This window comes from Podarcis vaucheri (genome assembly GCF_965113315.1).
Source record: "Podarcis vaucheri genome assembly, chromosome: 6".
Classification (NCBI taxonomy): Eukaryota; Metazoa; Chordata; class Lepidosauria; order Squamata; family Lacertidae; genus Podarcis; species Podarcis vaucheri.
The window spans coordinates 45629159-45642139 of NC_138764.1; the positions used below are offsets into that span (position 1 = coordinate 45629159).

The 12981-nt window shown below is 44.6% G+C and overlaps 1 protein-coding gene across 5 annotated transcripts in view; it reads left to right on the forward strand.

Annotated features, from left to right (window-relative positions):
• The window catches only part of KANK4 (KN motif and ankyrin repeat domains 4), a 67456-nt gene that overhangs the window by 34259 nt on the left and 20216 nt on the right, over window positions 1-12981 (forward strand). For 2 of the 5 annotated variants that reach the window (XM_082228724.1, XM_082228722.1), the window contains 2 exons: window positions 8045-8131; window positions 10818-12818. In XM_082228724.1, the coding sequence (XP_082084850.1) occupies window positions 8116-8131; window positions 10818-12818 (2017 nt within the window). In that variant the 5' untranslated portion in view covers window positions 8045-8115. Of the gene's footprint in view, window positions 1-5702; window positions 5813-8044; window positions 8132-10817; window positions 12819-12981 lie in introns of those variants that run through there. The other 3 variants (XM_082228723.1, XM_082228726.1, XM_082228725.1) reach the window with 3 other exon arrangements.

A 12981-nucleotide genomic window follows, 5' to 3' on the forward strand; every position in this document is an offset into this window, starting at 1 on the left:
TGCCGCAGTCCTGCTCCTGAAGGGAATTTGTTGATTCAGCATCTTAATCCTCCATGGGATGGGTGTACCTGACCAGCCTAAAGCTCAGTCGGCCATTTAGGTCAGGTTAGGATTGCTGAGTTTAGTTTTAAACGTCCAAGTGTTTTGGCAGCTGGCTTTCTATTTGTTTGTGTGGGTTTGGTTTTTTTTACTTAAGTAATTCATCTCGCAAAATAGACAATGATCAATCTGCAAATGTGCACTCACACTTGGTGCTGTGTGTGTATCTCCTTGCAGAATTCACAGTAGGGAAAGAAGATCAAGGAATCGTGGATGGACTAGGCGAGAGGTCAGATTAAAGTGGGTAAGGGCTGAGGTAGCTGTGTTTCCAGGCGCCTAAGATTTCTTTCTAGAGCCTGTCCAGCTATAACATTCCTCTTGTAGGATCCCTGAACCTCAGCTCCTGTAGCCAGATGGACTACATTAAGCCAACAGTACATTTCAATACATCTAGAATTTCAATCCAAAATGACAATATGCCTTGAGAGAGCCATTCCCCTTGTTGCTTTCGTTTGTACTACTACAAAGCAATTTTGAGGGCTCAAAGGAGGAGGTGCTTAATCCTCCTCTTCCTGCCCCCATGACCTTTTCGTGATCCAAAAGAGGTGTACTTTTAAAATAAGTAGGACATGACTGGATAACCAAATCGGAACGTTGTGGGTTCAGTTTCACCTCGAAAGCCTTTTGACAGAACTCTGGCACACCTCCTGTTGCAATATTCTCTCAGGTCACAATCGAAGCATTATCTAGACCTTGGCGAGTTTTATTAGCTATTATGAAATCTTTCCCCTTCTAATGAGATCTCCCCCACCGACCCCAACAATAAGCCTCAAAAACTGGCAGCTGACTTGAGTGTGCTTTGCAGCTTGGAAGCGGTGTGGTGACACTTTGACGTTGTTTGTCCAGTTTCCTCACACAAAGCTCCGTTGCCAATAGTCAGGTCTTTCGTCCAACTTGGGTCTCAGATAAGGCATGTTCATGTTTTCCTTGATTTTGTTAATCTGGCCTGTTTTGTGGTTTGGCAGAGCCCACTCTTGCTCAGGGGCAGCAGTGTGGCACAGTACCCCTTTCTCCCTACTACCTCTCACTGCTGTAAGCGACAGCTGCCATCACTGGCAGAGTTAATGGGGACCCTGCCCCACCAACCTCAGCCAACTCTCCACCCCACCTGCCTGCCTGCCTCCTTGCTTACAACTAGTCAAGAGGTGGCTAGTGAACAACTAGTCAGCAGGGTTTTAAGTGGGTCTCCTTAAACCACAGGATCACTCTGGAAAGGGCTTTCCTCCCACTTCTGCCTGCTCTTACAGATGCTACTCATTGAACTGCAGCTGAGGTATAAAATCAATCTTGCTGAATGCTCAGTAATGACAACAGATGCATTGCTGATTTTTCTGGTCCTTCTGCACAGATTCAATGTCTTCACTGGTTCTCTGTAGACTGATGGTATAACAAGGAAGATATGAAGCCTCAGCCAAAATATGGGACACTGCTGTTATTATTTAGCATCTCTACTAGGTATGGTGCCTTCCAGGTACTGTTATAGACTGCAGCTTCCCCCAGCCCAGCACTTGGCCATGCTGGCTGGGGCTGTTGAAAGCTGAAACCAGCAACGTATAGGGGTCAGTGCATTGAATAAACTCTTGGGCTCCCAATTCACTTCTACGCAAACAACCATCTTTGCTGTGGCATCCGTTAACACTCAGAATCACCCATGGTGTTGTAGCATAAGACAATCAAAGCTGTTTCACTTTGCTTTCCATTCACACTATTTAAAAAAACAACCCCCAAAAGTGTAGTCAGTGTGACTTTAAAATGCAAATGTGGTTGTTACTTTTATTTAGTAGCATGAACAAACTTGATTTTGTTTGTTTGGCATCAGGGAGTTTGGCAGTTGGGTATGTGAGAAGCAGAGTTTGGGGGTGATCATGAGAGAGATAGAGAGATACTGTGATTGTATTTGTGTGTTGGAGATCAGAGCCCATCTCTGCCATTGGACTTGGGTTCTGGGACAAGTTATTTTAGCTTCACCACTTTACCTCCTGTGAAATGGGTTTCTGTTGCTTTGAAGGGATGGTTTTGCATGTTCCTTTCTGCCTTGTGCTCAGGTTCTGGCACAAGTTGTCTTTTGCCATCACAAGTTTGCTTCCTGTGAAATGGTTTTCTGAACAAAAAAAACAACCCCCAAAAGTGTAGTCAGTGTGACTTTAAAATGCAAATGTGGTTGTTACTTTTATTTAGTAGCTCTTCCGCGCAGACCCCGCGCAGCCTGCCTGCGCCCCCGCGGAGATCGGGCGGCAGGATGGAGCCCGGGGATCCCCGCGGAGGCGGAGCGGCGGAGGCGGAGGCTGCCCCCCAGGTAGGGCTGCGTCGGGGGTTTTTTATTTTTGCAATGCTGCATCCGCGCCGGAGGGGACGCATCGGACCACGGGGAGACCCCTTGGCGTGCGTGCAAGGCAATGCATGTGTGCAGGCGTTGCATGGAATGCAGTGCAATGCAATGGCAACGCGGCGCTCTGCATGCATGCATGCAACTTCCACCGGCGCTCCGGACTTGGCAGGTGAGGGGGGTCCCCAGTGGGCGGCAGAGAGAGCCAGGAGGGCGAAGGGGAGCCGGGGGGAGCAGCGCTGCTCCCCGAGCCGAGCCCGGGGGGAAACTTCGGCGTCGTTGCGCCGGGTGTTGGAAGCGGAGGCTGGCGGGGGCCCCTCACCTGCAAAACCTGGTCGCCTCTCATATATTTCGTGCATTGCATTCATCGCCCGCTTTCTCCTCCAAGGAGCTCCCGGGGGCGCGCGTGGTTCTCCCCGTGTTATCGTCGCAACAACAGCCCTGTGAGGTGGGTCAGGCGAGTGGCCCAAGGGAGCACCCAGGGATTGTCCTGGCCAGGTGGGGTGATTTGAACCCTGCTCTCTGCCCGGTCTTCGTCCTCATTTAGCCCCCACATGTGCATGACTGTGCATGACTGAAGTTTCCCCCCCTCGTCTTGGCTATGGTGTGAGTCTGTGCTGTTAATTAATGGGGTTCTGCCTTCGGAGAAGATGAGCCAGCCCTCAAGGAGGTGATTATGTAATTTGCTACCAATTCATGTCCCTCCCGGCGTGACGCTGCGCGCTGACGTCACGGGGCTGTAATGGTGGTATGCCTCGAGATTTTTTTCATGAAACAAGTGTGCCTTTGCCCAAAAAAGGTTGGGAAACACTGTCCTATGGGTTGGTTTTTTGTTGGAGCAGAAAGCTGTCACTTAAGATGCAGGGTTTGATATTTGGGGCTGAAAGCCAACTTCTGTGTTGTACAAAGGTTGAGATCACTTGTCCCCATCTAGTCCAGACAGCTGTCTTGTCTGTAGCATTGGCCAGTAGGGATAACAGGGAAATTTGTTTAGGTAACCTACCCAGTTTGCAATTCCCAAATAAAATACAGTAAGCCCACAACTTATGCACATTTAACATGTGCACATTCAACTTTATGCTCTTGGCAAAAAGTAAAATATAAAAGGGCATGGAAAGGAGGTAGCGTCGGGGGGGGGGAGTCTTTGGCAGTCCCACCCACCATTGAACCCAATGTGTTTTGGCTTTAGGCATGATCCCCAGAACGTAACCCCCACGTAAGTGGTGGGCTTACTGTACGCAGTGAAACACACCTATCCTTCACAATTTCTACTTCTCTGATTTTTTGCAGTGCAGTTGTCCAACCCAACATTCACCCCCCCCAAAGGCATATGTTAAGGAAAAGTGCGCACACAAATGCTTATTTTAGTGAAAATAATGTCCCAAAATTGGGGGGAAGCTGATTGGAAACAAAATGTATATTTTAGGCAAAATTGCAGAGTAATGCTAGGTGAAATGCATAGGAAAATGCGCATGAATTTTCATACAGTAGTTAAAAGAAGTTTGCAAACTAAGGTGGAAACGGGGAGAACCAAACTGAAGATTGGGGAGAGAAACAAATAGAAACGAAAATGAAAACCAATTTATCTGTGTCTTTGAAAAGGTTAAAAGCAACCAGCCATGACTGAAAACTGTACTAGAACCCCTTTCCCTCCCAGTTTGTTTGTTCGTTTTGTTTTTTTGAAAGGTGCATTTAGTTCCTTCAAAGAGAGGAGCTGTACAGCAGGACCAGGTGGAGGAGGCAGTGATGATCATTTGCCTCACAAGTTGCATTTTCTTTCTCACAGATGAGGTAGTGTCTTCTAACAACATCTGTGAGAGGAGAAGGGTCCCAGTCCCAGCAGTGATGAACACACTGTATTGCTTTCCCAAGGCATCAATGGCTACTAGCCACGATGGCTATCTATTACCTCTAAATACTAGTTTCTGGGGATCACAAGCAAGAGAGAGCTCATAGCCATCTGCTTCACTGCTGTGAGAACAGAAAACTGGGCTAGATGGACCTTTGGCTTGATCCATAGGAACGTAGGAAGCCGCCTTATACGTAGTGAGTCCTTTGGCCCATCTAGCTCAGAACAGTACTGTCTACACCAACTGGCAGCAGCTTTCCAGGGCTTCAAGTAATGGACATTCTCTGCCTTACCAGGAGATGCTGGGGATAGGATCTGGGGCCTTCTGAGTGCACAACCTATCTTGTAACACTAAGCTACAGTCGGACCTTGGTTGTCAAATGCCTTGGTACTTGGACATTTTGGCTCCCGAACGCCGCAAACCCGGAAGTGAGCGTTCCGCTTTGCGAACGTTTTTTGGAAGCCAAACATCCAACGCGGCTTCCGATTGAGTGCAGGAAGCTCCTGCAGCCAATCGGAAGCCATGCCTTGGTTTTCAAACAGTTCCAGAAGTCAAACTGACTCCCGGAATGGATCATTTTGACAACCAAGGTACCACTGTATTGCCCTTCTTCCACTGAGCTATAGCCTTTTCCAGCAGGGCTGCTTTTACTTTCCTATGCCATTACTTGGCATTTTTTCCTGCCTGCTCCCCTGTACCTTTTGACAGCAGCATATTAAGCAGAAGCCCAGCAGGTGAAACAGTTCCATGCTGGGAAAAGCTCCTGTTGAATGCCTGCCATGCAGCTGTTAAAACAAACCTTCCTACCTACATAAGACCTACGGCTACAAGGCAGATCAATGTGGCATCTATCATTGTTCTTAATTCAGAAAATAAAACTTGCCCTTTTAGCAGTACTTGCAGACTACAAGTAAATCAGACACTAAGTTGAACAGTTAATTAAGGCTGCAAACCATAACTTTTTATTAGAATATAAAACTTACTGAAATCCACAGTGTCTGAATTCTGAGGGAATATTAATACACAATATAATCATGTTTCTGTTTGGGAAGGTTTGTGATATGAGGTAGAACCAGGCTTTGCTTGTCTTACCCAAAATAATTTTTATGTTTCTGCCACTGTTAATTATTGGCAGCCTTTTAAATAATCCTTTCAAAAAAAAAATATGATAATTCTTTCACAACTTGGTTCAGGCATTTCCTCTTGGGAGTTAATCAGATGTTTTGTTTCTCTTGGAGCTTCAAAAATAAGACAATCCTTCTTTGGAAAGTATATGAAGATTCTTGCAAATGCCATGTTTTTACCATGCCTGAACACGACTTCTATTTGCATCCTTCTGTGTTATCACAGTAAAGGTTGTATTTGCTTTTCAAGCAAGGTCATTAGTCAGCTGACCAACTCTTTAGCAGCTGGAGTGACTACATGTTTTGCCAGTGTAACTCGACTTTTCAGGAGTGTTTGGAGCGCTTCCTAGAAAGAGAAGGCTTGTCTGGGTTTCTTTTCTTCCTTTTGATTTGGCAGCTGGGAGGATATGAAGGTAACCTGGCCAAATACTTCTGTTAACTGCCAGTTTGAACTCCAATAATGAAATGCTGAGTTAAATTGCTGCAATGCAGTTGCAAATGATAGGCAGTATCAGAAAGCTGTTGCAATAGCTCTTAACGAGAATGCATTAACTTGTCATCTCACTGGGGAGAAATGATCTTGGTTTCAAAATACTGTTTTTAAATGCTTCTTAATGATCAAAGGGTCCTTCCTTGCAGTGAATGCCACAGGCATTGATCTTAGTGACTCTATGCATTGTCAGTTCGGAAGTGGCAAACCATTGCTGCCAGCTCAGTGGAACTTAATCCTACATGTGCATAGATGAGAGTTAGTAACAATGAATAATATGGTGCTTACTTCTGAGTAAACATGCACAGGATTCTACTGTAGTTTGACATGGTGTTGAATGTTTTGGATTTTTAGATTCAGTTTACCTGTTCTACAGTTGACGCAAATATAAAGCAAACCACAGCTGTCTTTATAAACCATGTCCTTGTGAATGTGAAGCGAAGGCAAATAAAGAAAGCCTGCTTGATGTTGACAATTTCCACATCTAATTGATACACATACTGTATTCTACATCTTTGTTATATCATTTTCTGTATATATACTTATTTTATAGAACATATTTTCAAATGGATACGTCCACTAAAATTAAAGATGTCACTTGGGCTTACACAATGATTGTCTAGAGTTTAAACTGAAGGTTTCCTGGTACTGTTCTACTGACACACTGTTCAGATAATCCTGCACAGAAACTTATTTCTACTGATGTATATGACTTATGGAACCTAGCAGTACTGCTGAAAACATGGCTACTAAGCAGAGACAACACCACAGAAGCTTTTCTAAATCTTTTGAATAATCGTTGACAAGCATGGAGGCTTGTTTTATGGCAAAAGTCAGGGTTAGACACAGTCTGTTGTATTGACATGGGTATGTGTGCTTTGCTAGCAGAAAAACAAGAATGTAAGCAGTAATGGTCATGTCTAAGGACTGATTCATATGTTGTTGTTGCTTGCTTGCTTGCTTATTTCCCCCAAACCTGGCAGCCTACTCCAACCTTCAGATCTTCTGGACTACAGTTCCCATCAGCGCCAGCCAGCGCAACTGATGGGAATTGTAATCCAAAACATTGGGCAGGCATCAAGTTAGCAAAGGCTGAATTATGATTTACTGTGATGTGTGAACTCTTTTTTTTTTTTTTGTATCCAGACCTATCTATTAACACATACAAAAAAGGGGCTAGTTACAGATAGGTAGCCGTGTTGGTCTGCCATAGTCAAAATAAAAAAATTCCTTCCAGTAGCACCTTAAAGACCAACTAAGTTAGTTCTTGGTATGAGCTTTCGTGTGCATGCACACTTCTTCAGATATCTGAAGAAGTGTGCATGCACACAAAAGCTCATACCAAGAACTAACTTAGTTGGTCTTTAAGGTGCTACTGGAAGGAATTTTTTTATTTTTTTATTTTAAAAAAGGGGCTAGTTATTCTCCAAAACTACCTACATCAGCTTTCATATTAGCTAATACATATCCATGGATGTTCATCTATAAATGGGAATTGGAAATATCTGTCAGTTTGCTGCCCTTTAGAGGTGTCTATAATCAGCTGCTTGAGGCAGAACCCTAGGGAAGGACCCTGGCAATATCTTGTCATGTCTATAATTAGTTTCTCTTCCGGCCCCCCCACCTTGCTTTTTAAACTAGGAAAGCTGTAGTACACAGCACATTAATTATAGGCCATGTCCCAGAGTAATCAATGCTTCCAACAGTAATAAGATGAGTGATTACTTATCACCTCAACTTCTACTCAACATGCATCTCCTCAGTGTTTCTTCCTCTCCTCCATCTTCCCCTCCCTTTACCTCCCCAATTTCTTTCTGAATTTCCTTTGGTCTTGTGTGTTGTTGCTTAGCAGTGAAAAATGATCTGATAGCGATACGCCCGTGTCTTCAGAGCAGGAACTGTTACAGTTAGAAGAGAAAACATTGATTTAAAAGATGCCTGGAAGTGCTTACTGGATAAGGACTCAAAGGATAGTAATTTCACTCCATGCAGACGGAAACTGTCTTAATAGCGCTGTGTTTAAAAATAGATTATTCTGGTGAAGTGAGCAGTTTGTACATAAAGAAGTAATCGAAAGGAAGTGTGATGCTTAGGTCTTGAAATAACTATAACTGTATTGTTTAACAGTTTCCACCCCCTCCTCTTTTTTTTTAAGGTGGACTACATGTCTTCAGATGATGTTTCACTAATGGCTTGACATCTGTGGTGTGGACAGCAGTCATCATTATGGAGAATACAGATGGTATGGATACAGAATTTAACCTTAATTGAAAGGCAGAAACTTTATACTGTTCATTTTTCTGTTAATTGCTAAACGATTAAAGAACTCATGCTTTTTGAATTAGACTTTTAAAAATGTTCAGGCCCCAGTTTTGAATACTCACCCAACCTCTGTTCAAAATCTGTAAGTGCAAAGGGAAAATAGGGTTCTTGCAGGAGGGGTCTGCTTCTGGACCTTATGCCTGCAGAGAGAAGCTGATGGCCTTTCCCCCTAAAGGTAAAGGATCCCTGGATGGTTTAAAGTCCAGTCAAAGGTGACTATGGGGTGTGGTGCTCATCTCGCTTTTCAGGCCAAGGGAGTCGGTGTTTGTCCACAGACAGTTTTCCAGGTCATGTGGCCAGCATGACTAAATCGCTACTGGCACACGGAGGACCATGACGAGTGCCAGAGCGCACAGAAATGCCGTTTACCTTCCTGCAGTAGCAGTACCTATTTATCTACTTGCACTGGTATGCTTTTGAACTGCTAGGCTGGCAGAAGCTGGGACAGCTCACCCCGTCATGCGGATTCAAATTACTGACCTTCTGATTGGCAAGCCCAAGAGGCTCGGTGGTTTAGACCACAGCACCACCCCTTAAAAATAAGAGGAAGCAGGAGGAGTATTTCAGTACTTTGGGGCTGAGGGATAACTTTCTCCATTGGAGAGAGGCCTTTGCTCAGTGGGAGAGTGCATGTTTTGCAAGCGTAAGTTCCCAGCTGCAATCCCAGACATTTCTGGTTATGAAGACTGAGGTAGCAGGGCTGAAAAAGACCTCTGCCACAGATATCGGAGAGCTGTTGCACTTCAGAGCAGGCAGAACTGGCCTACGTGGTCCTGTACTCTTAAGGCCAAAATGCATGCCATGTTGTTCAAATCATTTGGTGCCAAGGGTCAACTTTCCTTGAACTGTGAACAGCAATTTAGGGAGTCCCAATTCAGACCCAGACAGTGGTGGGGTCAAAGGATAAAAAGCCTTCCTTACACACCACAGTGCTGACTGTCATTGCTGGCTACCATGGAAGGCCAAACAATGTCAATAATGTCACATCTTGTTTGCCCCTAAATCAGTATATGGTTGCCTGAGACAACATGTATTCGGGCCACTCCTCACTTTTTGCTCATGGGTCTTATACATACCTAAGCATGAAAAGTAAACTGAGCCATGAGATCTGTTGAGCAAGAGTTGCGCTTTGAGCTCCACTCAAGAAGATAGCTGCTTTTCCTGATTCCCTTCTGTCTGGTTTTGTGCAAAAGCACCAAGCTCTTAGCCTGGGAACTTGTGTGCACACAGAGGCATTTTTTTATATATATTTAAGGGAGATCAAGGCTGACTCCCAGGAACCAATCTGTTCAGTTTTCTCTTTTCCAGATCAACCTTGTATGCATGTCTTAAAGCATTTGGCATGGTTTGAAAGCCAGTGCTGAATATATTAGTGATGCTGAGTGTAATGGTAAAGGTTTATTATACATTAGGATCATGCAGACTTTAAAGCAAATATGTTGTGTGGATTGCAAAAGCTGTCATTTACATAATTACCAAGTAGAGTGATTATTTAGCAAATTCTTGATGACTTTTGGTGGTACAATTACATGATTCAGCCCTTGAAAACAAGATTATACATTTGCCCATGCCTCTTCGGGACTATATATCTAAGCTGACTGTACAGAGATGTCTCAGATGACAAATTGCCAGCCATGTTTCCCCCCTCTTTTTGCCTTTTGGATAGAGGCTAACTGCACAGTGATTTAGTGAAACTGCCTTGCAGTTGTGCCTGGAGTTACAGCCAGCATTTCAATAAAAAAGGGGGGGGGGAGTATGCATGCTGATATAGGCTGATTTTCAGCAATACTGCAGTGGCTCTATGCTGTTGCAGCCTTAGAGACAGCTGGGAGAGGGTTTGGGGAAGTCCATAGGGACCTCACCATAGAATATTGGGACCGCCATATCTGGCATTCATCTGTTTCTTTCATATCCTTTATTCACAACTCCCCATCCTAATGGTAGAGGGTTATGCCGATGAAACACAGCGAATGGGAAACTATGCATTTCCATATAGTCACTGTGATGTGCTCTGGAAGAGATGGGCACAGGGCTAAAAGAAGCCCTCTTCCCTCCTTTCCCGGCCTTCCCTTGGTATGTACATTATGCCACACAGAACTAGATGCTTGTGAGTGGAGCTCCTTGGGCACTAGGTCAGAAAGTGGCTGAGTCTGTAGGACTCTGTGTTATGACCAGATGGCCAGCCAGAAAAAGAGGAACACAGGAAGCTGCATTATACTGAGTCAGACCATTATTTCATCTAGCTACTCTGTTTGGTCTACTCTGACTGGCAGAGGCCTGCCAGAGTGTCATGCAGGGACTTTTCCCAGTCCAACCTGGTGCTGTGCCACTGAGCTAGCACAGTCTTCTAAGGAGACTGTGTTGATTCCTTTTTTCAAGCACATGGCTGCGTCACTTCAGGTTGCATCATGCCCTTGTAATTTCTAGTTAGTTAGGTTAGAGTGACCTTAGCAGATTGTCTTTTTCCATCATGAGAATTAAGTGGCTAAAGACTTCTATCAGGGGTGTGAGGTAGGAATTATAAGTGGTTTCAGACATCAGACTTTCTTGATATTACAGTTGTTTGTAGATTATCACACTGTTTTAATTTTTTAATTTTATGTCAGCAGATGAATGGGTGTCCAAACCAGAGGATAAAGATCCACCCCAAAGCCCCTATTCTCTTGAAACACCCTATGGCTTCCACTTAGATCTTGACTTCCTGAAGTACGTAGATGACATCGAGAAAGGAAATACTATCAAGAGGATTCCTATTCACAGGAAGGCAAAGCACCCAAAATTCAGCACGCTGCCTCGCAACTTCAGCCTTCCAGAAAATGGATCAAGGGCCTACTCCTCAGCCCCAAACAAGAGCTTCCTTACACAGAGGAAGGCCTCCTTAGGGGCAGAGGAAAGCAGCCCTGTCGTCACATCGACTGACTCGTTGCCCTTAGCAACCCACTCAAATGAGCCAAGCTACAGAAAAAAGGCCCTTTTAATAGAGACTGTCAAGCAAGATGCCGTGCACCTTGAAGAGGAGACTGGCAACTGTAGAGGGAGGCCTCAGCTTTTGAGGGCATCCAGTATGCCTGCCACGCTGCCACCAAGCCAGGATTCAGAAGTAGAAACGCAGCCAGAAGCTTTTCCACCCCTGGCATTCCTTCCGTCTTCTGATGGGAAAGGCTTGGAATTTGATTTTAGTCCCGTAAAGGGAACACTGGATTCAGATTGGTCCAAGGGATCTCCTGAAAATCTGAAAATTGTAAAGGAGCAAATCAGTCAGGCCATCCAGGATACTGAGAAGCTTACGAGGCAACAGAAAGAAGCTAAGCATGTGCTAGACCAGGGACAACCAGAGCTTACAAAGGAGAGAATACAACCCAGTGCTTCATGGCAAGGTCATTTAGTATCTCAGGAACTGCTTGCAGTTGCTGAGAGTGGAGAAGAGGAATGTGATGCAATGGAGACAGATGTTTGTCGGCCATCCATCCAAAGTGAATTGATCACTTTCAGAGCCTTGGAATACAACCCTGAGAGCCAGACCCAGGAAGACATAGAGCTCACCATAACTGAGACAGTTACAGCAGGACTACAGGAGGGGGATGAAGTTACAAGTCCTGGCACTGGAGAAATGAAAGGAAGCGTAAACCTCAAGCCTTTGCTCTCTGAAGAACCTAGTAAGATAACAGCCTTAAAGCAGCATATTGCTATTCTGGAGGAACAGCTCAACAACAAGACAGAAGAACTTGAGCAGATTCGAGTAGTCTTGAAGCAGCAGGATAAGGAAATCAAGGCCAAGGAGCGAAGCATTGAAATGCTGGCAAGTTCCAAAGCTCAACTGGAAGAGAAACTCTGTGGGGAGAGTACCAAAGAAATTGCACCGTGCAAGCAGGACAAAATTGCCCTCCAGTACCATGATGCTGCTGTGAATACCGAACGGGCAGCTAAGGAGGCATCTGACAAAGGGGTTAATGTAAGCATCACTGTGCCTATGGAATCAATAGGGTGTGATGCCTGTGAAATTGATAATAAGAATCTGCAGATAAAGGAAGGGCATAGGAAGCTGTTCCATGTCCACCATGAGATGACAAGTGTTGATGTTGGAGAAAAAGACCGTCCATCTTTCCAGAGGCAGAAAGAAATGAAACAGGAAAATGATAGTTCCCCTCTCGAGCTAAGTTACAATGAACTGAAGATTGATGAACACATTGATAATGACAACTACCAGAAGGGAGTGTGCAACTATGACACACAGTTCTCTGCTGCTGGTGAAGAAAGCTGCTCAGGTGTTGAGGTGGTTGGCTCAAAGGCAGGAGGAACTGAAGGCCTTTTTGAAGAAGATTTTAAGCAGGAGCTGAATGAGGAGGAAACCCAACCAGAACCAAAAAATTCGCCTGCAGATCCCATTGTAGGCCAATACGTTAAAAAAATCCAGGATCTGTTGCAAGAGCAGTGGACATGCCTAGAACACGGGTACCCAGAACTTGCCAGTGCCATTAAGCAGCCCGCCTCAAAGCTTAGCTCCATCCAGAACCAGCTTGTTAATTCCTTGAACTTGCTGCTCTCTGCCTACTCAACACAAACGCCGACAGACAAGGAGAATTCCAACACACAGTATCAACAGTTGGGTAAATAATATTGGCAAAGCCAGTCTTTCCTTTCCACTTACATTGCAGCTAGTCAGGAATATCACCTGAGATATTTTGAATGAAATAAACATGTTTGCTACTTCAAAATAATAATAAAAATGTTCATTTTACCAAAACAAACAAGGGAAACTAAAAGAAATAT